The sequence below is a fragment of the Nerophis ophidion genome, linkage group LG07 (genome assembly GCF_033978795.1).
Source record: "Nerophis ophidion isolate RoL-2023_Sa linkage group LG07, RoL_Noph_v1.0, whole genome shotgun sequence".
In the NCBI taxonomy this organism is placed as follows: domain Eukaryota; kingdom Metazoa; phylum Chordata; class Actinopteri; order Syngnathiformes; family Syngnathidae; genus Nerophis; species Nerophis ophidion.
This window is the reverse complement of record NC_084617.1, coordinates 21,491,017-21,517,293: the sequence shown is the minus strand read 5'-3', so window position 1 is coordinate 21,517,293 and position 26,277 is coordinate 21,491,017. Positions and strand designations below refer to the sequence as shown.

The window sequence follows — 26,277 nt, the reverse complement described above, 5'->3', positions numbered from 1 at the left end:
TGTGAAGTTATATTATTCTGATCCATATTATTATTCTGATCCACATTGTAGAACATGTTACCTTGACAAAACTAAACACCAAAACTAACAAGTCAGTCTTTAAAAAAAATTGAAAGGAATGGCTCCTATGAGTCAAATTAGATCTTTATCATGGTCTGACATCAGTTCAAATACAATACAGGAAGTTAATTCTTGCAGTCAACATTTAACTTAAACTGATTTTTTTCATATACTTCATAGTGGTAGTCATGCTTCTCCACACTGGTATAAAAATCCTCACAAAGTACTTTGACGCAGCTATGTGGTTGAGGTGTTTAATAGAACTGCAGACAACGATCGTACAGATATCACATTTGCAGACTTCAGGCTGTCTCCTCCTTGGCAATGCGGTCCTTCTTGAGTGGTCCCTGTGGACAAGAGGAAAAGGTTAGTTTGGAGCAGGTAAAAGTTGCAAGTGTTTCCTGAGAGTGAACGGGGAACAGTAGCATGAGCGTGCACTGCTCCCCTGCCTCACGGGACTTTACTCTAGCACTGGAATGGAACCCAAGTTCACACTGAAGACCGAACCAGGTTATGAACAGTGCAGAACATCACTTTCATGCCAAAAATAGATCTTACCATGAACGCCTTCTTTTCTTCCGCGGTTTGGAAGCGGCCGTGACCAAACTTCGATGTGGTGTCGATGAACTTGAGATCGATCTTCTCCAAAGCACGACGGCTTGTCTGCACCAGTAGAGACTAGAAGAGCAAGCAGGTTAGTCGGTGAGAAGTCAGGAGAGAAACTTATTCAGCTTTGTTCTCACCTTACGCAGAGTCAGGACCCTCTTCTTAGTTCCTACTACACATCCCTTCACCATGACAAAGTCATTGGTAACGTCTCCATAGTGGACAAACCCACCCTGTGGACACATTTGAAAAGGTGTTAATCAAACCTTAAGATGTCCGAGCACAAAATAGAATCACTGACCATAGGGTTGATGCTTTTGTTGGACAGATCATAATCCGTGGAAGCGTTGTTCTTCACCAGCTTTCCATCCTTCTGGTGGTAGCCCTGACCGATCTTGTAGATCTTCAGGAAACAAAGTAGGCCATCAGAATTTTTTTCCCCAGCTGACCTCAATTTGCTAACTTTAAATCAGACCTAATATGCCCCACTATGCAATACAAGGTGCAGCATTTTAGGGTCGGAGCCCTCCAGTTACTTGCTGTTCAGAATTTCAGCATGTGCCTTTTAAAAAGTTGTCTAATTTTGCCAATTCAAGATTAGTCCAAAAAGGCACCAGACTAGCATGAAACAAAACTTTGCAAGGAGTACATTATAGGCGCTGACATGTATGGAAGAATTTACGAGGAAAAAGGTATAAGTATTAATCGGGTGGAGACCTCACTTCTCTGGAAAAATATGCCATAGCAGACTTATTTCACAGCAGAAAAGAGCTACTTTAGTGCCATCCTCTTCTCCCATTGTTACTCTTGTTAGCTCCTTTGCAATGTGAATGTAGATTTTACTATTAACTTTTAATATTGCAGCAAAATACGGTTAGTTAGTTTTTCTTTCCCCTGATAGTTTGTGAGGGCACCAAAGGGTATTCTGTGTTGGAGGAGCATATGGGAGGACATCAGCTTATGAGAAAGTCAATTCATTACCTCCAGTTTTTTTTTAACACTGAAGTATTCAAACCTTCAAAAGAAGGCTGGAACACATTCACATAAACAGTTTATGGAAACATTTGCTTCACTGTATGAACTTTCATTACAATGTTCAAGAACCAATTAAGTATGTAAATAAGGTTCCACTGTATGCAAGAGATCAAAATGTACCTTCTTGTTGATCTCAGTGCGGTGATGGTATCCCTTCTGACCAGCCCGGGCCACAGAGAAGGCAACACGGGCAGGATGCCAGGCACCGATGCAGGCCACCTTGCGCAGACCTCGATGGGTCTTACGAGGGAGCTTCTTGGTGTGCCAACGACTGGTCACCCCTGACAAGACATGACAAGTTAGATAGCCAGAAATTATCATACTAGAAACATCAAGTTAACTTAATTCCAGCATTCCATTTGATTAAATAACATTGCTAATATCCTAGGTGATAAATATAATCTTTTAAAACCTCTGTACTATTCAAGGCTGACCTTTGTAGCCGTGTCCCTTGGTGACACCAATGACGTCAATCATCTCGTCCTGGCAGAAGACTGTGTTGATGGGCACAGCCTGCTCTAGCTTCTCACGGGCCCAGTCCACCTTTTCTGCAATGGAGCCACCATTGAGCTGCACCTCCATCAGGTGAGATTTCTTCTGCCTCAAAGGCAGCAGACGCATCTGCAAACAGCGCACACTCATAAGCGAGGCAACGTTGACTGTGGCACATAGTGGGCCGACAGTGGGGTGGTCTCAGAAGGAAGGCAGCAGAAGAACTCGTCATTGCTATCAGGCGCCATGCCTGACGCAGAATTCTGCGGTCTCATCACAGACTATATGGAAAGCAAATACAGGGTGTCCAAAGTGCGGCTCGCAGCTCATTTAACGGCCCGCAACTCATTCTAAAAATACTATCAAAACTGAATCTACATCACATCAATAGGGTTTGCTGTTTAAAAAGTTGACAAAAAAAAAAAAACGTGTAATGAAAAATCTAAAGTTTTTCTCAAGCGTCAAGTATATAAAGTAAAATTAAAAGACTTTTAGTAGGTGAGACCCTTTTAGATCCAACAATTTGTTGGATTGTGTTAATTGTCTGTAGCCACGCCTATTAGGAGTAATATGCTGTTGTGAAGTCTACATCAGTCATGTGAAAAATATACATTCTCGCTGGCTAATACATTTTCGGATCATTAATATCCAAATATGACTAGAGCCAAGTGGTTCTGCGAGCGAACAGAGGCAATGGTTAACTAGCGAGATTGTGTCAGTGCTCCTGACTGTCAGTCCTTCAACTCAGTGCGGCACTTAAATGAGCATTGAACCAATTTTATCATATTGTGATATTTTTTTTTTTTAAACGCAGAAGTGATACTTTGATACAAATTAATATTTAAAAGTGTGTGTGTGCTTCTGCAGACATTTCACATGCCTGATAAGAAAAATGACTTATTTCTAATATTTGCGACTGAGACCCTTCTGGGTACCGAGGCCCTAACAAGTAAAGTAAAAATCGATAATGTATTTGTTTAGAAAATGTAAATATCAAAATGGCCTCCGCATATTTACATTTTGGACACCCTTGAATAACATCACCTATGGGCACTGACATACCTGTGTGTGGGCAAGGACGCGGATGACCTTGCAGTACTTTTTCATGGAGTTAAAGTCTTTCTCCAGGTGCTTCTTGCCCTCCTCATCCTGCCACTTTTTGCAGTATTTGGTGAAAGCCTTCTTCTTGGACTTGTACCTGAGCAGGACCGTGAGGAGTAGAGCAGAAATGTTGGCAACTGGCCCTTCATGACCTCGAGAGGCCAGCGGAAGAAGACAGCGCCGAGTTGGTCGCCCGTTTGAGCAGCACCAGCCAATAAGGATTTTGGCTCATGGCACAGCTTCTAAGCAGAACTTTCCACTGGCCAGAGGAGCCCGGAGCTCATCAGGGCACGAGGCGCCTGAGCGGAGCTGCCACGATGGCCACCGTATTGTTACTCAGTGGCACTATCTGAGACAACAAACATCTGCAAAGTGCACTTAAGTGTTACAGCAACTCACCAGTTCTTGTAGAATCGGCGCTTGCACTCATCGCTTATGTGCTCAGCAAAGATTGTCTTTAAGGAGCGCAGACCACGAGGAGTTTCAACGTAGCCCACAACTCCCACCACGATCATAGGGGGAGTCTCCAAGATGGTGACAGCCTCAACTACTTCTTTCTTGTTCACCTCTGCACAAAAAAATAAATAAAAATAACTTTTTAGGTCACTCAACAGTAGCAGTGAAATCACCCGTCCCGTTTCAATTATTGCGCTCAGTACTCGACATTCAGCAAGGGTCTATAGACCCATTCTGTCCGCCCGTCGAGGGAATCATCAAAGGCACAACAAAAAACATGCAAATAAAGTCTGTCCACATAAATATGTATCTCAATATGCACTTCAGCCTCTTGTTCAAACAAAGCTTTTTGTCTCTAGAAATTGAGCTTTTTGTGGTGGTTAAACTGAGCTTTAAGGTTCCTGATAATTTGACATTTCAACTTTACTATAAATGGGCAACCACATGCTTAGTACGTAACAAGACATTTCAAATTGAGTCAAAGGCTATTTAAAATGGAATGATTACATTTTTATTGCATGTACAGTCAACCATCTGGCAGTATGGCTAAAATCAGAGGGCCACTTGTAAAAGTCAAACTATTTTTGTGTGTAATTGCCTCATAGAATTAAGTCATTACATTGGCATCTTATTACTACTTTGTTTTTAAAATACAAATTGATGGATGACTGCTTTAAAATCATAAGCCTTTACCAAATATATGGACTATTTCCAGTAGAGATGTCTGATAGTGGCTTTTTTGTCAATATCCCGATATTGTCCAACCCTTAATTGCCGATACAGATATCAACTGATACCAATATATACAGTGGTGGAATTATCACATTATGCCTAGTTTTGTTGTGATGCCCCGGTGGATGCATTAAACAATGTTTTCCAAAATAAATCAACTCAACTTATGGAAAAAATGCCAAAATGGCACTGCCATATTTCTTAAAGTCACAAAGTGCATTGTTTCTTTTAACATTCCTCAAAACAGCAACTTGGGATTTGGGACATGCTCTCGCCGAGATAATCCTGATACCCACTACAACTATGGGAAGTACTATACTTTGACTTTCACCAAATGCATTTTTTTTTTAACTTGCCTTAAAACCGTTACAAAAAAAACAATAAAAAGGCACACAGCTTCAGTCCAGAGTATACTTGAGTAATAAAGTAAACAATAACAGTTCTTTAATGCAAAACTGCCTGGCATACTGTATAACAGGAAATTATAAACTGGGCTCAATCTGCTCTGCTCTATCATATTTGTGAGTAACAAAAATGAGCTGCAAGCTAGTGGTGAGTGCTTGAAGTGGCCTAGCAGTAAGCCAGAGCTTCTGAAATGCTGCGTTGACAGGGCACCTTGTTCAATGCAAACTGCAAAGTGTGCGCCATGCAGGGCAGACTAGCCACACCAAACTCCACCGTAGTTTATGACATACTGCGTGCGTTGTCCCTGACCACAACGTGGGCTTTCGCCTTGGTGTGTTTTGACGCAGTTGTGGCTTGTCTGTGCAATTCTGAGGACACCGCTAAAACATGGTGACATCCCTGAGATGTATTTTTCTTCGCTGGAGGCCATAATAAAAGTATTTTATAAAAACACAAAGCAAAAAAAAGTATTTGGGCTATGGCACCATCTCTTGGATGAATTCCATCACTGCAGGGGCTCCATGTCCTATTTTTTAGTTCCCCCCCCCTTAACTGGAATGATAATCTGTCTAGCCGTCCATGGCAATTCTACTCTTATGAATTCTTCATTTCATTCCAAGCAACGTTTATAAGTTATGTAGTATAACTGCACTTTTACAGTGTAAATAACTCATTTTTGCAACATATACATCTGTGGCTAGTAGTCCGGTGCAGCTAATAGGAAACACGTCAATGTCTAAAATTTAGTGGGCGCGGTATATATCCTAGTGCGCTCTTCAGTCCGAATTTTGTTTTAATCTTAAAAAAAGTAGTATGTATTGCATGGTTATAAGACAATTATTCCATACATTGTTAAAATTATATAATATCTGCTTGATTTTGTTAAACTTTTATGAAAATACCTGCTGGAATTATAATTTCAAAGAAAGTTATGCATATTGTACACTGTATGACAGAATTTCCAATAAAAAAAAAGTGGTACCATTCCACCATTTAACAAATCACTCTAAAAACGTAAAATGGGGAGAGGGTTCAGTCTTTGAATTTTACAGCGATCTCAGTGAGGTAAGAAAATAAGTTGAAAAATTGCCGTTTAAGCTAGATTCTAGGTAAAATAGCTGCATTTTTTAAGCTACTAAGTAGTTTTCCTAGCCCATAACAAGTGGTACAATTCAGCTGAATAGACATCCGAGATCTTAAATCTTGAACAAAATCAGTGGCACCATTGGTTTGGATTAAAATAACGTACTTGTAAAATGTGCCAGTTTGCAAGTAAAATTCAGACAAAATACCTGCCATTTTATCTTTTACAAATTGTATTAGTAGTAAACATTTATGCATCCACCAATAACGGCAATAGTGTAACAATATAATAGGGAATTTATACATTTTTAATTCATCGATCACTGTTACTTTAGGCCAGGGGCCGGGAACCTTTTTGGCTGTAGAGAGCCATGAAAGCCAAATATTTTAAAATGTATTTCCGTGAGAGCCGTATGATATTGTTAACCCTGAATACAACTGTCAGGTTCAAACACTGAGGACATTTTAAACAGACAAGAAGTAAGGAATTAAACAGACAGGTTTTAGTTTAGCTCAATGTGGAGAAACGCGTAGACCTGTATCTTTGTACAGTGTCGTCCCAGGCTCTGACAGAATTCTACGCCTCCTCTTTTATTTGGACTTTCCCTGATTACAACAACTAAATGTGAGCATCTCTTATTCTTTTTAATAACATTGTGATTCTGAAGCTAAACAATAATAAATGAAATACTTTTGACCATTAATGCGACTTCTTGAACAGGCGCGATAGAAACGGATGGATGGATTAAAATGCATGAGAATGTTTTATGTTTTTAACTTTATTTTTGACACTGATTACTAGCGGACATATTCATTACTTATGTTAAACTGTCAGCTAAAATTAATCTGAGAGCCAGACGCTGTCATCAAAAGAGCCACATCTGGCTCTAAAGCCATAGGTTGCCTACCCCTGCTTTAGGCCTTCTAAGACAGCCATTAATGCCACGTGGCCCTAAAAATAACCCCTGCTAAAATCGATACACTAAATCAATATCATGCAACCCTAATTTAAGCTTCAAATGCCTTTTTACTTCCAAGAGTTTATCAGTAGGTATGCATTCATCTTACAGTTAAGGCACATATATGCATCCAATGTGTTTGTGTATAAATATATGGATTTTTATTTTTTTTAATGGGGTGTTAAATTGCACCAAGTAAGCTGTGGTAATTTTTTATTGTTGCATTAGCCAAAATCCAAATACATTTGACAGCAGACAAGTATAACAATGTCAATGGTTTAACACCCGGGTGGGGTATATGTGCATTGTTAAACCATCCGACAGAAAGTGTGGACTTACTTGACCCAGGTCTGTCCACCTCACGGACGATGTGAGTCATACCGGCCTTGTAGCACAGGAAGGCGGTCAGATGAACGGGCTTGCTTGGGTCATCCTTGGGGAAGCTCTTCACCTTACCCCGGTGACGGCTACTCCTTTTGCGGGGCAAGAAGCCCAAAGAGCCGTGGCGCGGAGCCGAAAACTTGCGGTGGGACTGTAAAGTAAAAGAACCAATTAAAAGGTAGAATCCGATCAATGATTCTATGAGTAAATGTTAACGCATGGCTGTGAGCATTAGCTGCTAGCATTGTCACCACGATGTTAGCATATTTTCTCAGACACCATACCAATTTAATGTTATCCTATAAGTAAAATAACATCTTATACATATTTTAAAAAACACTAAACAACAAATATACAGCCATAGAAAGAGTCTAATGCATCAGATGACAAAGATATTCAATGGATTCTAATTATTTGGTGCCGCTTTTTTCACACCCACCATGTTGTCTCCAATCCGAACGAAAGAGACCTTACTGAGCGTGCGCTACATTAATATACACAAGCAAGTCTCGCGTGACTGAACGGGACTTACGTGCAGGGAAATCCACCCTGTGGTGTTTTATGTCATAGGCGTAATTACACGCAATGGCCACTAAAGGTCACTGTTCAGCTCAGACTTAGATTTAGACTAACTATTCATCCACAAGGGAAATTGTTCCACGCAGTAGCTCAGTTACATAGGCTGGAAAGGGTAAGGATGGAAAGGATAATGCAGATATTAAGTAGGCTAAACATGTACCATACTAGCAATATAAAATATATATGTATCCATCCAACCATCCATCCATTTTCTACCGCTTCCCTTTGGGGTCGCGGGGGACGCTGGTGCCTATCTCAGCTACAATCGGGCGGAAGGCGGTGTACACCCTGGACAAGTCGCCATCTTATCGTAGAACATATATGTCATGTTTACATATTATATCTACAGTATATAATACATACAACCACATAAATGTTATTTGATCCAGGACAACATAATCAGAAGGCTGTGCTCTCTTGTTCAATATTAAAAATACATATTAATGATTAACCAGAAATATAAACAATGCGTTCAAAAGACTCCGGCTTATTAGTGATTCCTGAAGCCCAAAAAAAGTCTGCGGGCTATAGAGCGTTTTCCGTTTGGGCTCCAGTACTCTGGAATGCCCTCCCGGTAACAGTTCGAGATGCTACCTCAGTAGAAGCATTTAAGTCTCACCTTAAAACTCATTTGTATACTCTAGCCTTTAAATAGACCTCCTTTTTAGACCAGTTGATCTGCCGCTTCTTTTCTTTTTCTCCTCTGTCCCCCCCTCCCTTGTGGAGGGGGTCCGGTCCGATGACCGTGGATGAAGTACTGGCTGTCCAGAGTCGAGACCCAGGATGGACCGCTCGCCTGTGTATCGGTTGGGGACATCTCTACGCTGCTGATCCGCCTCCGCTTGGGATGGTTTCCTGTGGACGGGACTCTCGCTGCAGTCTTGGATCCGCTTTGAACTGAACTCTCGCGGCTGTGTTGGAGCCACTATGGACTGAACTTTCACAGTATCATGTTAGACCCGCTCATCATCCATTGCTTTCGGTCCCCTAGAGGGGGGGGTGGTTGCCCACATTTGAGGTCCTCTCCAAGGTTTCTCATAGTCATCATTGTCACTGGCGTCCCACTGGGTGTGAGTTTTTCTTGCTCTTATGTGGGTTCTTCCGAGGATGTCGTAGTCGTAATGGTTTGTACAGTCCTTTGAGACATTTGTGATTTAGGGCTATATAAATAAACATTGATTGATTGATACTTAAATATGTGCAAGGCTAATAAACAATAGTGCAGTAGTGAAAAAGCAAAAAAAGCAAAAACAGATGATGACGTGAGCATTAGTTAGTCCAGTGACAGATTAGTTTTGTCACAGCATTCATCAGATTGATATTTTGAGAGAAGAAACTGTTCTAATGGTGGGTTGTTTTGAGGTAGCAGGAGGAGTTTGAATAGTCCGTAACCACCAGGATGTGAGGAGTCTGCAGTGATGCTAGATGGCTGTTTCCTGACCCTGGATCGGTATAAGTCCTGGCTGGTAGGAAAATGTTCAGTAGGAAGATCTTTTCCGCGGTCCTAATTGTTTACGCATAAAATATAAATTTTTTAACAGTGACGTGCCGTGAGGTATATAGCTGGTGGGGCACTGACGTAATAAAAATCAGATTTACAAATATACAGTATGCGCGCTGCACAGATTATTTGCCATTTGATTGGCAGCAGTTTACGGGTTATGTTTCATTTCTGCATTCTTTACTCAAACAAACTGTCGCCCACAAAATGTGCATTTCATTAAATACAAAACACAAATAATGTTTTCGTCGTCTTACCTTTACTTAGAAATGAAGTCCATGCGCTGGTACTTCTGGATAAAAATGTCCGTCACTTTCTGGTAAAAGTCCTCCTTCACTTCCTTCAGTTTTAAAAGTCTTGTAAGAGTTCAACATAGTTGCTGCGTTTAGCAGAGCTCATACTTTCATCATTTCCACGAAATGCTAGCTGCTGTTTGGCGAGGAAGCAGGTCGCATTGACTACATCTTTTAAAAACTCTTGTTTCTCTTTTACCTTAGCATTATGGACACTGATGTTGAGTCGCCGCTGTTCATCCAAAGCCAAGACCATCCTCAACATCCCAAACGTTTTAGCGCAATCTAGCTTTGAATATGAGCGGCCGACCGCTCATGTTTGGTGTTTCTTCTTTGCAAATTCTTTAGGTCACAAAATCATATTTGAGTCCACACAGTTCCACAGGTTGAAAAATGAAGGCAAGGAAAGCAGAAAAGGCGATTTCTTGCAGAACATCCACAAAGCCAGTCTTTTCACATATTCCATTCCGTCTGGAAAGAGTGAGTAACTTTCCGTCCTGTTGATTGAAACAAACTATTCAGCTCCGGTGTTGGTCTTCCTTTAGTAATTATCTCCTGCTTCGCTTGAAAGTCCACTTTAGAAAACGATTTAAGTGCAGAAATGTAGTCATCCATGTTGAAAGTCGGGGTGCACGAGACGGAAAAAATAAGTCGCTGCGGCACTTACCCGCTGAGGCCACCGTATGTCTGTGATCATGAGCGCCCCGCCCCTATCGTGAGGCACGAGAACTGTTTGCCTCACCTCAGACTTTTTTCTCTGCCGTTTTGATGGCTCACCAAGACACAAAACATGTTACTTGCTGCGGCACTTGACTCGCTTTCGCCGCCGTATGTCTCTGATCATGAGCGCCCCTATCGTGAGACACGAGAACTGTTTGCCTCACCTCAGACTTTTTTCTCTGCCGTTTTGAACGCTCAGCAACACACCAGACAAGAACGCGCTCTGGCCGCACGGCAGACAGAGAAGTTTACGAGGGATTGCGAAAATTCAGCGATTTTGAAGAAAAAATAATCCAAATTGGTGAAGCTAGATGAAAATGAAAAACTAACAATTACAATTATTTTATCATTATATATTTTGTTTCTTTGCATGATCACAGGTGAGGCACTGCCTCCCCTGACCGCACGTCACTGTTTTTTAAATAATTTTTTAGCCCGTATTATAACTTGCTGGAAATTCATATAGCGTGTCCGCCATGAGATCGGTAGGTTGTGAGTTCAAACCCCGGCCGAGTCATACCAAATACTATAAAAATGGGACCCATTACCTCTCTGCTTGGCACTCAGCATCAAGGGTTGGAATTGGGAGTTCAATCACTAAAATGGTTCCTGGGCGCGGCACCGCTGCTGCCCACCGCTCCCCTCCCCTCCTAGGGGGTGATCAAGGGTGATGGGTCAAATGCAGAGAATAATTTCGCCACATTTACTGTGTGTGTGACAATCATTGGTACTTTAACTTATATAGCTCTTGTGTTTTACAATCTCTTAGTTTTTCTAATTTCTCAACAGGTTTTAATTGTTCCAACGTCTAAAGCAGTGGTTCTTAACCTGGGTTTGATCGAACCCTAGGAGTTCGGTGAGTAGGCCTCTGGGGTTCGGTGGAGCCTCCGCCGCAGAGGTCAAGACACACCCGACTCATCGTGTGAATAAAAATTTCTCCCTATCGGCGTATTATGGCTACGGTAACAGCAGAAGTCACACTGATTTGCAGGTGTGTAATTTGTTGTGAGTTCATGCACTGTGTTGGTTTTGTTCTTTGAACAAGGTGATGTTCATGCACGGTTCACTTTGTGCACCAGTAAAAAAACATAACTTTGTCTTGAATTTGAAAAAAACGAAACATTTTATGTTTCACGGAAGAAAGGTTTGGTGAATGCGCGTATGAAACTGGTGGGGTTCGGTACCTCCAATAAGGTTAAGAACCACTGGTCTAAAGGTTCAGTACATTCAGGACATGCTATCTTGCTAGGTGCTAGCAATTAGCATTTAAAATGTTAACTATTTTCCTCAAATAAAAATACAAATATATACCAGACATGGTGTGGGAACATTGTTGAACTGCCTCACCACTTTTGGTATTCCCGATTGGTGTGTCGTCAGGTCCAGCAAGGCCTTCTCTGCTGGCCAGAAATCATGATAGTCTCTTCATGTCATTTTATGCTCCTTCCAATGGTGTTGGTTTTAGTTTAGAGTTTGTATCCAATCATAATTCAGCTAGCTTGTGCTGTCATGCTGTACGAAATCTGCCCGTAGCCTTCAGAATCAACAATGCGGGCGTCTTTGCACCTTAAGTGAACAGGGACATTCAGTGATAGACAATTGCGATAGCCAATCAGATCACAAGTTGTTGTCAGTAAGGCTTGCTAGCTGGCCTAACGCTGTGGTTGGATACTCACTCGGAAGTCCCAAGTGAGTATCCAATCATAAGTTGCGAAAACAAGAAGTGGCACCAAAGCCATACGAGCCACAGAAAGACACAGTAAAATTACCGGTACGATAACCACGCAGATAAAGTGTTTGTCTTGCACCTAGTAGTCCGCTGTGGACAGACGAAGCTAAGCAATGCAGGTTTAGCGAGCGGTACTAAATAAATTATAAATAAATTTTTGGCAGGAAACCACAATTTGGCACAACACCAGCGGCGAAATGGTTTGCTCGCCACTTTCACAGGAATCAACCGACTATTACGGCACCACTGGCTTATAAGGCGTCAGATGGGTGCCACAAATTGTGAGTTCAAATATTGTATTTTATTTTTTTATGTTTCATTTGTTTTCTACAATTATTTTAATTTTGACAGTACCATGTAAGATATGTTTTAATTGCTGAAGCGGGTTCATTGAATGTTAAATGCACCGGAAAAAAGACCCCTTTATACACTATTGAGGAGTTTCAATTCCCATGCGTGCACATGATGTGTTTCTGTATATTATCTCCAGCCGTGTCCATGCGGTGACATCAATTACGGTATTTTGAGGTGAGGTTGGACTGAGTAGGACATCATTGAAAGCCTAGGTGAGAAACACACGACCCACAACTGGTATTTCCTCTTATCTGGTCACATGCTCGTGCTTTATACTACCTTTTTAGTACGTTTAAACCTAAAATTCATGGATTTTAATACTTGGCGCCATCTTTGAAGTATAACTGCGCTAGCATGCTAATGTTAGCAGTTAACATAATTTGTACTGGCTTGTAAGAAAAGTTAGCATACTGAACTACCTTTTGGTAATTCCTCTTATCTGGCATGTTGTTTTATAATAACTGTTTGGCTATGTTTGTATGTTTAAACCTAAAAATAATTGATTTTGATATGTGGTGCCATCTTAGAAGTATGCTAACTTCTACTACATTAATATAAAACCAGTTAACATTATTGCTAATATCGATGTGCTAGCATGATAACGTTTTAGCTAATTTTGTATGTTTGAACCTAAAATTCATGAATTTTGATATGTGGCGCAATCTTAGAAATATGCCAACTTCTCCTATATCAGCATGCTAACATAAAAACATTATTGCTAACATGGGGCAGTATAGCTTGAGGGTTCCAGGTTCGATCCCTGCTTCTGCCATTGTGTTCTTGGGCAAGACACTTTACCCACCTGCTCCCAGTGCCAACCACACTGGTTTAAATGTGACTTAGATATTGGGTTTCACTATGTAAAGCGCTTTGAGTCACTAGAGAAAAAGCGCTATATAAATATAATTCACTTCACATACCGACTTGCTTTGCCATTTTTGATATTTCCACTTATCTGGTCACATGCTAGCATGTTAAAGCTGTATACAAGCTTTTTAGTTAGTTTAAACCTAAACCTATTTTGAACATACAAAAAGCTAAAAAGCAAGTTAATTTTGCATGTTTAAACTTAAAAATCATGGATTTTGATCCTTAAATAGCTAGCTAATTTGGTATGTCCAAGCCTAAAAAAGGTAAGTTGACTGCTGTAGTCCGCTGAGCTCCTCTGGCGAGAGTCAGGTTATACAAATTATGTATTTTGATATTTTTCCTGTATTAGCATGCCAACATTAACATGCTAACATTGGAAAAGTTACTCTGCAAACTTCAAAGTATTAAAATTCATGATTTTTGCTTTAGACATACACAATTAGCTAAAAAGCGAGCCAAAAATATTATCCTGTTAATGATGGCATAATGGCATCAATATATTTTTACAAATATGACACCAGTCTGTTTCAATGACAAATACTATTTAATTAATTGGGAAAAAAAGGAGAAAACATTAAGGCAACAAAACTATATTCCAAGAAACGGTGATCTCTTATTTTTCATCCATCACCAGACTGTTAAGTTTCTCCTAACGCTGCTCTGATCCTTGCGAAACCATTATGTCGTCACACAGACAATTGAAGTTGAGCTGTAGGAGTAGTTTTGTTTAAGTGCTACAAATAATGAAATGAATGCCAAGTAAAAAAACAACAGTCGCCATTAATCTGCTTGGTAGACAAAAATCCAAAATGTTTCACAGGCTTTCGAAGAATCAGGTATTCTTTTGTATGAAACATGCTATTTCATGCAAGCTTTCATCATGGATTTCCCATGCGACATTGCATCCAGTCCTGACTGGGGTTTAACTTTGAGTAGCTCAACCAACGACATCCTGATCAGTGGAATGTGGTCCCTCAAGGCTGCCCAATGAAAACCTGGATAAGGAATTTTGTATAACAATGCACTAAAAACACACAAAGTCTCTGTTCCTGGTTTGATCAGTTCAGTCCACTGTTTCAGCTTCAGATCAACAAAATGCTCCGATAGGAATTCCCAGATGACTTGAGTTTTCCTTGGCATCAATAAAATATCTACCTATCTATGACGCCATTCGCTCACGATCACAGTTGATTTTCTGGAAAAAGGCCTTTCCAAACTCGTAGGTGCTGATCATCACGGCGCAGGCGGGCGCCACTTTGATCACTCTGGGCATGAAACCTGCCAGAAGACACTCGGACTTCAGTTTGAGCTCCGAAAGATGAAGTTACATTGAACTGAGGCGTACCTGCAAAAAGTCCCCGGTAGCCCACTTCGCTCCATATTTCTTTCATGATGTGCAACGTGGACGACGTCTTCTTGAACGGCACTGGAAGGACAATCGAAGACAGTCAGCTGATTAGGACGTTTGACTCCGGTTACAACAGGGATGTTCAAACTTTTTCCACTAAGAGCCTCACACTGAAAACGTTTTGATATTTTTCATTTTCAAAACCAATACAAAATATAGATTGTTTTAACCCTTACAGGCTCCGCAAGATTAGTCCCAGGGACCCGAAATGGTCTCACTCAAAAAACGTTGAAAATGAGTCATATATTATTATTATTTTTATTATTCAACAAATAAATCTAAAGATCAATGATGCCCAAAGTGTGGACCAGGGGCCAAATTTTGCCCACCGTGTCATTTTGTTTGGCTAACATTTTCGTACTGACAGAATATATCAAGCTCACACAGACATTGATTGTATGTGCGCAAGGCTAATTAGTAGCCTTGATACTATCAAATGTGACAATCAGCACCTCTTAAAATCAGGTGTAAGGGGCTTCACTTATAAGCAGTTAAAATTGCTATGTTTGGCCCATTGCCCATTGGCACATTTTCACTTTGGCCCTCAGCGGCTATATATTTGGACATCCCTGCTCTACATAGTTTATCTGTCAAAATAAAGTAAAACTTAAAAAAAAAAAATGTTTCATGCCCTTTTTTTTCTGCTAAATTCCTGTATTTTTAATGGAAAAAAATAAGAAAAATGCAATATCTTTCCCCTAATATTCGATGTGTTGGAGGCCTGCAGGGGAACTCAACTTTTTGGGAATTTTGCCTATTGTTTACAATCGTTGTGAAAGACAAGAAAACACATGCCTTTTTTTAAAAATGATTAAAAAACGCTTGAAAGATGCGGCTAATAGGAGTCACCGCTGTAGCCTTCAAAGCCCTCTAAAACAACATCAAAACCCTTCAACGTTTTATACACACACTGCAAGTATATGTAAAACTAAGGAACAGATACCTTCATAACAATATGTAATATGTACACTATTTACAATATCTTGGTCATTTTATGCATTGCCAAAAGTTATTTCATCGGGGCATTTATTTCCATTTCCATAGCAACGCACTTCCGACTTTTGGAAACAAATGTAGCTTCACCTTCTTTTTGAAGCTGAATATATGGAGGATGAGCGGCTGCTTGTAGAAGCGAGCACGAAGGAAGAGTGAAGCCATGATACATGCACGTCATGCGTCTTAGTACAACTACAGTACATACTCTTGTCTGGCCAGCTGTGTACAAAGAAAACATGAAATGTGGGCTAATACTTTACATATACTGTAATATGATTTTTCATGTTTTTCAGTCAGTGAGTGTTGTGCATTACAAACTCAAATGCGTTTCGTGCTGACGTAGAAGCTAGCTTATCTCTTTCCGTAGCTAGCTTTTATGACTAATACCAAAGTACGCCAATGTTAGTACGCTAGGGGAAAAAAAAAAAAAATAGGGGAAAAAAAAAAAAAAATAGAAGGGTTCGCTTTTGCAATAAAAATGTTGCTACAGCTTGGTTATTATACAGGTTATAAAACGTAAATGAAATATTCTTGACAATTTTTATAGTAATTTAGAGGTAGAATACATTGCTCCCATTAGCTGCATTGCGAGCCACCAAAAATTTGCTTATTTTTACATTTTAGAATGCAAACAACCAAAACCTTGTCTTCTTGTTTCTCATTAAGTACTGTGAACAATTCCAAAAAAAGTGCAGTTCCCCTTTGAGTAGGTCAATAATTCATAACATTGATTTAAATTTATTATTTTTTGAGCAATGAGTTTTTAAATAAATACAATTTTGGGTAACCAAAAAGACCCCACAGTGTTAAAGATAAGTCATACATTTTTTTTTTTTTAAACTTTCAACATTAAGTCTATGGATTTACTTCAGAGCTAACCATCACTTTCAAGCTTCTTTAATATAGTTATACATTTTCCTTTTTTTATGCCCTTTTGTCAAAGAAAACGTTTTTTATAGCAAACAAAATATTCAATATTTTCCCCCCAAATAATTGAAAGTTAAATATTTGATGTGAAATAATTGGAGCCTTGAACAGGTCAATAATTCATAATGCAATTGATTTCGATTCATTATTATCTTTTCAGTAATGACAATTTTAAAGAAAAATACAGTCTGCTTTGTGTTATTAAGAGTCAACAATGCAACTTTTCCTGGTTACATTTCACCAGTTTTCTTTTTGACTCCACCTTTTCATGTTTAAAAAAAACATATATATATATATATATATATATATATATATATATATATAGTTTTTAATAGTATTTTTAGAATGTATTGCAGGCCATTAAAAAATAAGCTGCGGGCCACACTTTGGACACCCCGGGGTTAATATTTCAGAGTGCACGTGAACGCACCTCCCAGGGCGTCCATCTCTCCCAGCTGAATCTGTCTGCGAGTCTTCACCACGTCAAAAGGCAGCGTCAGTATGGCGGCGACCTGGAACATTGTTATCATTACTGATAGTGAGTGTGTGTGTGTGTGTGTGTGTGTATACTCACAGCTCCAGACATGGCTCCTGCAGTAAAGCTTATGGAGAAGTTGGCTTGACTTGTTTGGGATCTTTCACACAAGCGAGCTTTGATCAGTTCGTAGTTGAACCAATAAATTGCTGCACACACACACAACGGCCGCCATGAGGACACACACTTGTGTTACTGTACTAGGTAAATAAGTGGTGGCTCTCACCAGAGAAGGGGACATCTCTGAGCACGGTGGGGCCCCAGCCCCGCCACAGCGACAGCAGGCCATCCTGGGCCACTGCGGTGCGGATACACACTCGCAGCTCGCCGTAGGTGAGGCGGCGAGACTGCATCTTGGTCCTGATCAGCTCCAGGGGACTGATGACCGTCACAGCCCCCACTGGCACACAGACACACATTAGCCTGGTAAGTCCTTACAAATGGATGCTTTAACATTCTACTTCTGGGATTTTTTTTTGAGCTAAAAAGACTTTAAAATGTCATACCCAAGATTCCTGTGTCATGTCACACAAATCATTGGGGCAAATTCAAGCTCAGACTACAGGACTATTTTATCAGACATTAAGATCAGTCTGGAGTTTGCGATCTTTCGTATGTTGTTTGGATAAAGTGATTGTTGATCGGCCACCTCTTTGTTGTCCTTTTAGAAGCTACAATACAAAATACGAGAGATTCGTGACTTCAGTAAGTGGACAAGGGTAATATCCGTGAGTTTTACGGAGAAAGCAAGAGTTGTCACAGAGTTGCCATATTATAGAATACCAGACACATCCTCCATTTTTGGTTGTGTTTTTCTGCTCGCCATGACTACAACACGAATGACTCATACCTCACAACACACTAGGGCTGGATGATAAAACAATATCAACATATATCACGATAGACACAAACAATATAAAAAAATGTGTTGGATAAAAATTTTGTTTTTATTTTATGTTAAAAGAAACAGGAAGTTGTGGAGCAAGGTTGGTTGCATGAACAAAGACTCGCTTTGTGGTAACCGATCAACGCAGGGATTGATCACTGATCAGTGGGAGTGACACGCAAACAGCCAATCAGGTAACTATCATGTTTGGTTGTGCCACGTTGTTGTCTGGCAGTTGATTCTTAGCATAGAGTGAGAAGAAAAAGTAGAAATTAAGAAATTGTGGATAAAAGAAGAAATAAAACACCTCGACAGTATGGCACTTTTTTTATTGTTTCAAAGTGACTGTATGTAGTCAGACCAATGTGGTCTGTAAATTATGCACTACACCACCTTAGCTGTGCTCAACCTTCAGAGCAGAGTTCTCACTTCTTGGCATTAAACCTACAGAAGTTATGTGTTCTCAGGTTTCTCTTTGTTTACATTTTCAGCCTTTAAATTATTTTGTTACACTTTATTAACCATTTCTTACTTTTGCACCTTGATTTCAAGAACTTATGGTTAGGTGTTTAATATGATTTTACAATTTTGTTTAGATTGAGTATTTTCCTTGCTTGTGTTGACATTCCCTTTCCTTTTTGCCTTGACAGATGACGGGATTAAAATCAGAGAAAGGTAACATTTGAATTTTTTTTTTTTTACATTTAAACATTTCTACTGGTCCTTACTTTTCATAGTTTAAAAAAATATTATTAAATATTGATATCGACTCATATAAAACACCTATATTATGATAGTTTTCAGCCATATCGCCCAGGCCTAATACACATAGGCTGCAAACAGAGTAGTAAAACAAAGAAAAAAAAAAAACATGATCCGAAAGACACACGCGCTCCGAGTCAGATAAACTGAACAATTCAGATTGTTTTTCATAAAGTGCTCTGTCCCTCATTATTTACTCCACCAAGGTAACAGGTTAAAAATAGCAAGCAGGCTGTAAAGTCATCAATATTAATACTTTTGGATGTGTGTGTGTGTTTGTATGTTGTCGTGCACTTACATCTCGCAAGACCCCCTGCAACAAGAGGGATGTGACTGCCTTGAAAACCCAGGCCGTATCTCAGGAAGTCCCGCAGCTGGTCATAGCAGGTGAAGTAAATGACAGTGGCGGGTACGGCCATGACACTGAGAGAAAGAAAACAAACAAACAAACAAACAAACACACACAAACACACAAACACACACACACACACACACACACACACACAAAATGTAACCGGCATAAGTGGAGCAGAGTGGAAATAATGTGTATCAGGTTTTTGATTGATTGAAACTTGTATTAGTAGATTGCACAGTACAGTACATATTCAGTACAATTGACCACTAAATGGTAACACCAGAAAAGGTTTTTCAACTTGTTTAAGTCGGGGTCCACGTTAATCAATTCATGGTATGTTTTGTTTGTGTGTGAGGAGGAGGGATGGGTACCATTCATATTTGATCTGACACGGTACAAAATCCTGTATTGATACTGGTACTGGATGGTACCAATTTTTGGGACTTTGCAAATAACTTTAAATGTTGAATGTTTAATATTACAATTGTATTTAAAATGTAACATTTAAAAATGAGATGTCCAGTTGGTAAATATTTTATTACTTTGAGTCTCATTTGCAATGCAGTTGCACTTCGAAGACCTTAGATGGTAGTACTGTATAGGCTATCTATAGTATGTTGTCTAACTAGGAAGTAACTTTTACCATGAAGCTGTATGTGCTATGTTGCGCCCTACAAAGCGTTTACACTGTAAGTGATGTACTTATTACACACCAGCTGTTTGTAACATTCATCTTAGTTGTAGTTTTCATTACCAAATTTGGAGGTGGTGAAATCGCGATGTAAACTCGCTAATAGTTGCTTGTCAAGGACAAATCCGATTAGCGTCAACCTAGCACATTTTGGAATAGTGGAGCCTTACTTTACATTGAAGTTTTTTTTTTTCACCAAGCATACTTATTTGTTGGTGTTGAAAATTGCGACATACTTGAAATTGAATCCGTCCTGAGTGCTGCTTGAGTGATTGTTTACGTAAGCCAATGTTTAAATCTGCAAGTGGACGTGACATCACGTGCAACAAAGGTACCAATATACGGCACTGTAAATCAAACGGTTTGTACCTCTGGAATTTGGTCTGTGTCTATAAAAGTACAGAATTTGGTACCCATCCCTAGACAGGAGTGGTACTAACAGCGTTGGTGGGAGTCCACTCCACAATGACCTCAGTCCTTCATGGCGAGAGATCTTCACAAAAGCATCCTGCGGCACCAACAAATTAACACGTGCCGCGTTACATCTTTCCTTTTTTATTAAACACAAACTTATCATGGCAAGACAAAAACTGACCAGGGTTCCGCTGAAGTGTGTCGGTGGTGGTTTGTACCAGCTGCTGCAGCTGCTACCATTCTGACACACGTATACGTGCTCCATCAGCCCGTTGCAGTACAGGAAGCACCTCCCTGACACACAAACACACTTACATCACCAACAAAGCAAAGGCCTGAACTCGGCCTTTGCAGAATGGCTGATTATGAAAAAAATAGTATTGCTGTGTCAATTATTATTGAATGACACAGTTTGAGGAGTTCAAAGGTGATGAGACAACGGCCGCAAACATGCTGACAAACATGAGCAGCCCAGAAGAAACGCAGCAATGTGAAAAGTGACAGTGGTCACCACACACACAGAGAAGTCTAAAGCCACACTATAAAGAATGATTAAATACCAAGTCGCTTATTTTGACTGATGTGATGAAGTCGAAATGGTATGAGAGTAATGCTGCAAAATAAAAGATACACTTGAAATCGTAACATAACAAGAAACAGTGGTATTACAATAATTAAAGTTTAATAATCTGAGTATAGTGTGTTATGAGAAAATAGAAAAAACAAGACTTGATTATTTTAATCCAATGGAACCTCTACTTACGAACTTGTCTATTTGCCATATTTTAATTTTTAAAACTTTTAGCAAAAGTCCATGCTTTAGTGAAGGTTTGTACACTTTGAACACGATGGATAAAGTGTTATGGAGTACTGTATATTAGACAAACGTAACAAGGAAGTGTTGGATCAACTTTCTATCTATTAACAAGACCAAAAAACAAGATGAACTGTCCTGTATGCTCTGATCTGCCAACAAGCCCAAACACACATAAGTCCTTTGGTGCACTCGCAAATGATCAGCAATCAAATAAATACTTTAACAACCATATTGCTACATTAATAAACATTACAAACTTTACATTAATATTGGCAAATGAGAAGCTGACAAGAGAGAAAGGAGCAGACAGAGCGGGAGAAGTGGGGCGTGTGTATGTATGTGCTCTTGGAAGGGGCGCCGCTGAAAAAGAAGTTGTGTCTTTCCCTCCGCTATGAAATAATTCTGCTTTGGCATCTTTTCCCCAAAAAGTCTTGTCTCATCACAAACAAAAACTTGCTATGGTATAACTCCTGTTTCGTCATTCAATTCAAGCAAGCACAAAATGGTTGCCAGCGGGACACAAAAATGCATGAATTAAATGTTCGTAAACAGAAACAATTTTTGCACAAAGATGCATACTCAGCTCCACTTAAGTTCGTAAATCATAATGTTCGCAAAAAGAGGGATTATTAAATTGAGGTTCCACACTGTATATGATAATAAAGAACAAAATGGCTGAGATTTGTCTAAATAGCTTAGATGTGTTTAAAATAAAACAAAAAATGCCCGTAATATTCCAATGAAATAAAAGTAATCATAAAAAAAAAAATGTTTTGAAGTTTCTTTTGAGTGAAGTTCAGCTATGCAGACAAGTGCAACATGAAAAGTGTGCTATGACTATTTTATTTGTAGTAAAGTTTATTATTGGTTTAAGTATTCCTTTACAGTCGTGTTTTCCAAATGTACTGCTCAATGGCGGCGCAGTGCTTTTATCATGTCCACTTATCTGTTCCAATCAGGAGACTTTTATTACGGCAGAACGACTTTCACGCTTTAGATTCTCCGTGGCACTATCACCAGCCATGTTCTATTTCTTTAACCAGTAGTTCCCTGACACGAGGCACTCTTTAGGTGTACCATGTGCATATTTTGTACAAAACTGAATGTTCCATACCAAAAATTCCAATGATGAATCCATGAACCATTAAACTTGTGTTATGTATTATCATCTTACCTACTTTTCTTTGTTTACATACTTCACTGAGGGGGAAAGGTGTTCCCAAACAGGAGACTTTGTTGATAGAAGAGGGGTTTTCAAGCTTTGGCTTGTCCTTATCATTAGCGCGATCCATGTTGTATTTGTGTGCCTGATGCCCGGCACAATTAATGTGTACCGTAAGTGAAATGCGTACCAAACTGAATGCCAAAAACTCCAGTTAAGAATACATGTACAGTTACACTCATATTATGTATTATTATAATTTTCTTGACGGTGTGTCCCTCAAACTCCTTCTTTAGTGTGGCGTAGCTGAGTGGCGTGCAGCGTGCATGGGTCAGTTACTCACACTTGGGGGAGCAGGTGACACCAGCCCAGGTAGCAGCTTCACTGGTTAGAGCTTTGGGGTGAAAGCAGAGGTGAATGTGAGAGCAAAAAAAAGATGTGAGTTTAAAGAAACTTCTGGATAAATAAATTAAAAAAAAGCCCTCGGCACAAGCTGTTAGAAGAAGAAGAAGAAGAAGAAGAAGAAGAAGAAGAAGAAGAAGAAGAACAAGAAGAGCTACCCTGACGGAGAGGACTCTGCTGAGCCTGCAGCCTGATCTTCACCACATCCAAAGGTGTGACTGCAAGTAATCACAAGTCTGATTGTCAACATAGCGGGCGTCATCTCCTTCAATCTGCCTCTCATCTCAACTCTCTCACCAAAAACAGACGTGAGGAGGGCTCCGGTGCCAGAGGCCAGCATCTGCTGCACTGGAGAGATGGCGGCCGACGCAACGCTGACAGCCCGCTCCGCCATTGTGCCCACCTGTTGGCCCAAAGGAGAGACATTGAACACACATCTGAGGCGTTTACTGACCCTGTCGAACACGTGTGTTCCTATGTCTGCATTGAACACACATCTGAGGCGTTTACTGACCCTGTCAAACATGTGTGTTCCTATGTCTGTCAGTTGTGTAAGTTAAAGGGATCTGCCCTTTTTGTGAATTGCGTCTATCATTCACAATCTCTATGTAAGACAAGAACACACATTTTTCTTTTTGTTATGCATTCTAAATTGTAAATGGGCGTGAGCATAAATCAGCTAACAATGGAGTCCTGTATTGCGCCCATAAAGCCCTCCAGCATTTATCACAGAGCGCTAACTAATTTATGCTGCTATATTGACACCTTTAGCTGCTAAATCACCTCTGAGTTGGTGAAAGTTAATTCTAGATAATAAACTATGCCTCTCACCTGGATTGTAGAAGGTTGTGGTCAAAAATCAAGAACATGGTCAACTCCGACATTTAACATATACCCAGGTTTTGCGAGAAAGACACGAAAAGAAGCTTGTTTGTGCTCACCTTTTTTTTTAACCCTTTGTGACTATGCTTAACTCTTCATCTAAAAAGGGACTATATGTCAACATCCCATCATTTAGAATCCCCGTAAGAGCAGACATTCTCCAGTAAGTAATTGTTAAAATATGTTTGTCTAACATTAGTAGTGGTGGTGTTGAAAAAAAAAGCAAACATTGTGATGAGTCCGTGAAATTAATGCGCTGCCGTATTCTTAATATGAGCAAAATCGTACATATGACATTGTATCGGCCTTTCCGAGCTTTCCCAGGTTCTAAACCAAAGGCTGTGGGCTGGGCCAGGACAGGTGGTGGTGCCCTTTCATACACACTTCCGACTACAACTTAAGTTTCTCAAAAAATTGCTTTATTTGCAAAATGGTCTTCTTTCCAACAATTCATCCAACGTGAACAAAAACAAGATTATCTACATACAAAGCTTTAAAAAAAGCTTTAAACAAAAACTAAGGCTCAAGTGTTGCATAATAAGTGATCAAAAACTGTTTTCACCGCCAGTCTCTCAACCAACACATTTTTCTAATCAATTTCAGCTGTATGCCCCCGTATGCTCCCCTCAGAGGTGCTTCAGATGACACAGAATGTAAATGACGCTTTCTAATTCAATAAATTAACTTGCAATATATTACAACATATCTTCATGGCAAATGGCTACTACATACAAGGAATTATGAATGTTACTACATTAGATATATACTTATAGTGTGTAAATAAAACACTAATGGAGGTTTTTGGGATGTTTTTTAGAGTGCTTTACAGGCACAATAGAGCGACTCTCATTGGCACTGTTAGCTGACTTTAGATAGTTTTAATTCAAAGTTAAAGTAAAAGTTAAAGTACCAATGATTGTCACACACACACTTGGTGCGGTGTTAATTACAGTAATTAATAATTACTGTGAATGATAGGCTGAATTACTTTTTTTTTTTTTTAATAATTCACCTTTGAGTAAAGACCACCGGAAGTCATTGTTTTATGTTTTTTGTCTGTCAATATTAGTAGCAGTGTTGTTGAAGGGAAACACAAACCTTGTGATGCGTCTGTGAAATTAATGCGCTGCCGTATTCTTAAAGTGAGCAAAACACGTACATATTGTTTGGTATTATGAATGTTACATTAGATACATGCTTATAGCATGTCAATAAAACAATAATGGAGGTTTTGGGAGGTTTTTAGAGTGCTTTACAGGCGCAATAGAGTGACTCCCTATTGGCTCTGTTGTTAGTTGACTTTAGATATCTTTTATTACCTGTTAGAATGCATAAAAAATGAAACACCTGTTTGTTCTTGTGTTAAATAAAGACTGTGAATGATTGACTTATTTAAATAAAAATAGTTCCCCTTTGAGTAAAGACCGCCGAAGTGATTGTTTTATTATGTTTTTTGTCTGTCAATATTAGTAACAGTGTTGTTGAAGGGAAACGCAAACATTGTGATGAGTCTCAAACTAAGGGGTTGCCGTATTCTTAAAATAAGCAAAATCGTACATATTGCAAGGTATTATGAATGTTACTACATTACATACATAATTACAGCGTGTATATAAAACGATAATGGAGGTTTTTGGATGTTTTTTTAGAATGCTTTACAGGCGCAATTGAGCGACTCCCTCTCTGTTGTTAGCTGACTTTAGATAGGTTTTTAGTTTTTTTTATGCATGTTATGCTAACTCGTAAATAAAAGCTATGTGTTCTTGTTTTACATAAAGACTGTGGATGATACTGATTAACTCATATTATGTTCTACATATAGTGAATGCTCATATTCATCTTGGAGAAAGCAAACCTTTAAGTTTGAGTACACAGTGGTATTTCAGTTTGAGCACATGATAAGATTAGGCCCCTTAGTTTGATATTCGCAGGTGAATTGGATCACTTCTCGTAGGAAGTGATAGCCATATCTTTGAGAAGAAACTACCGGTCTAGTTCAAACACCAACCTTTAAGTTATGACTTAAAACAGTAGTTTTCCAGACACTTACACACATACATCTCCTTTTATGGTCAGGTGGTGCTGTTTAGACTTAGCGCACACCCAGACAGACCAAGAAGGAATACATAAATTGATGGTTTTGCTTCTCCAGTTAGGAATCCTCCGGGTACTGCAGACTTGTTTAAATGACACTCACTTGTAGTAAAGCAACTTTCGGTTCACTAAAGCGTCTCGTTTGATCCAACTACGCATCCGCGTCGTCCCTCGGGCGGGAGAGGATGACAAGACCAGAAATACACTTCAATAGGCAAAATTAAAAAGTATATAGTTTCCTTTTGAGTATAAAAAATGTCAGATTCTCAACATGGGAGTGAGAGCGGCTTATTGTGTACTCACTTTTTTCGCCTGCGTTGTGTTTTTATGTACAGTTCCGCCCTGTAGGATGGACACAGGTCTCCGGTATGAGAGGCGAACGTGCTGACTACCGAGCCAAAAGCCTGGGCTATCAACTCGATAGCCGGCGTCGCTCTGTGAAGTTCACAAATGAGCACATCCATCCATCCATTTTCTACCGCTTGTTCCGTTCGGGGTCGCTGGAGCCTATCTCAGCTGCATTCGGGCGGAAGGCGGCATACACCCTGGACAAGTCGCGACTTCATCACAGGGCCAACAGACAGACAACA

At 39.7% G+C, this 26,277-nt stretch overlaps 2 protein-coding genes and 2 non-coding genes across 5 annotated transcripts in view; all 4 read right to left on the bottom strand.

Moving 5' to 3' along the window:
• Positions 1–300: 300 nt before the first annotated feature.
• rpl3 (ribosomal protein L3) lies at positions 301–7,843 on the bottom strand. Its single transcript, XM_061905636.1, has 10 exons — positions 7,750–7,843; positions 7,269–7,461; positions 3,694–3,862; positions 3,256–3,391; positions 2,136–2,322; positions 1,822–1,982; positions 968–1,069; positions 804–899; positions 619–738; positions 301–407 (listed from the first exon to the last, which is right to left on the bottom strand). Exons 1-10 carry the CDS (start codon positions 7,750–7,752, stop codon positions 363–365), a joined length of 1,212 nt encoding a protein of 403 aa, XP_061761620.1. The 5' UTR covers positions 7,753–7,843; the 3' UTR covers positions 301–362.
• On the bottom strand, positions 453–586 carry LOC133556937 (small nucleolar RNA SNORA54). Its single transcript, XR_009807641.1, has one exon. It is a non-coding gene; the product is annotated as a small nucleolar RNA SNORA54 (small nucleolar RNA).
• Positions 2,388–2,479, bottom strand: LOC133556938 (small nucleolar RNA U83B). The gene has a single exon (XR_009807642.1). It is a non-coding gene; the product is annotated as a small nucleolar RNA U83B (small nucleolar RNA).
• Positions 7,844–13,881: 6,038 nt separating the features above from the next.
• Positions 13,882–26,277, bottom strand: part of slc25a39 (solute carrier family 25 member 39) — a 15,463-nt gene continuing 3,067 nt past the window's right edge. Inside the window, exons 2-12 of one of the 2 annotated variants that reach the window (XM_061905632.1) lie at positions 23,009–23,114; positions 22,870–22,929; positions 22,653–22,703; positions 20,512–20,624; positions 20,357–20,424; positions 19,169–19,293; positions 17,449–17,622; positions 17,262–17,371; positions 17,118–17,199; positions 14,702–14,782; positions 13,882–14,634 (exon numbers count right to left, since the gene is read on the bottom strand). In XM_061905632.1, the coding sequence (XP_061761616.1) occupies positions 14,516–14,634; positions 14,702–14,782; positions 17,118–17,199; positions 17,262–17,371; positions 17,449–17,622; positions 19,169–19,293; positions 20,357–20,424; positions 20,512–20,624; positions 22,653–22,703; positions 22,870–22,929; positions 23,009–23,105 (1,080 nt within the window). In that variant the 5' untranslated portion in view covers positions 23,106–23,114 and the 3' untranslated portion in view covers positions 13,882–14,515. The remainder of the gene's footprint in view (positions 14,635–14,701; positions 14,783–17,117; positions 17,200–17,261; positions 17,372–17,448; positions 17,623–19,168; positions 19,294–20,356; positions 20,425–20,511; positions 20,625–22,652; positions 22,704–22,869; positions 22,930–23,008; positions 23,115–26,277) is intronic. The other variant, XM_061905633.1, reaches the window with a different exon arrangement.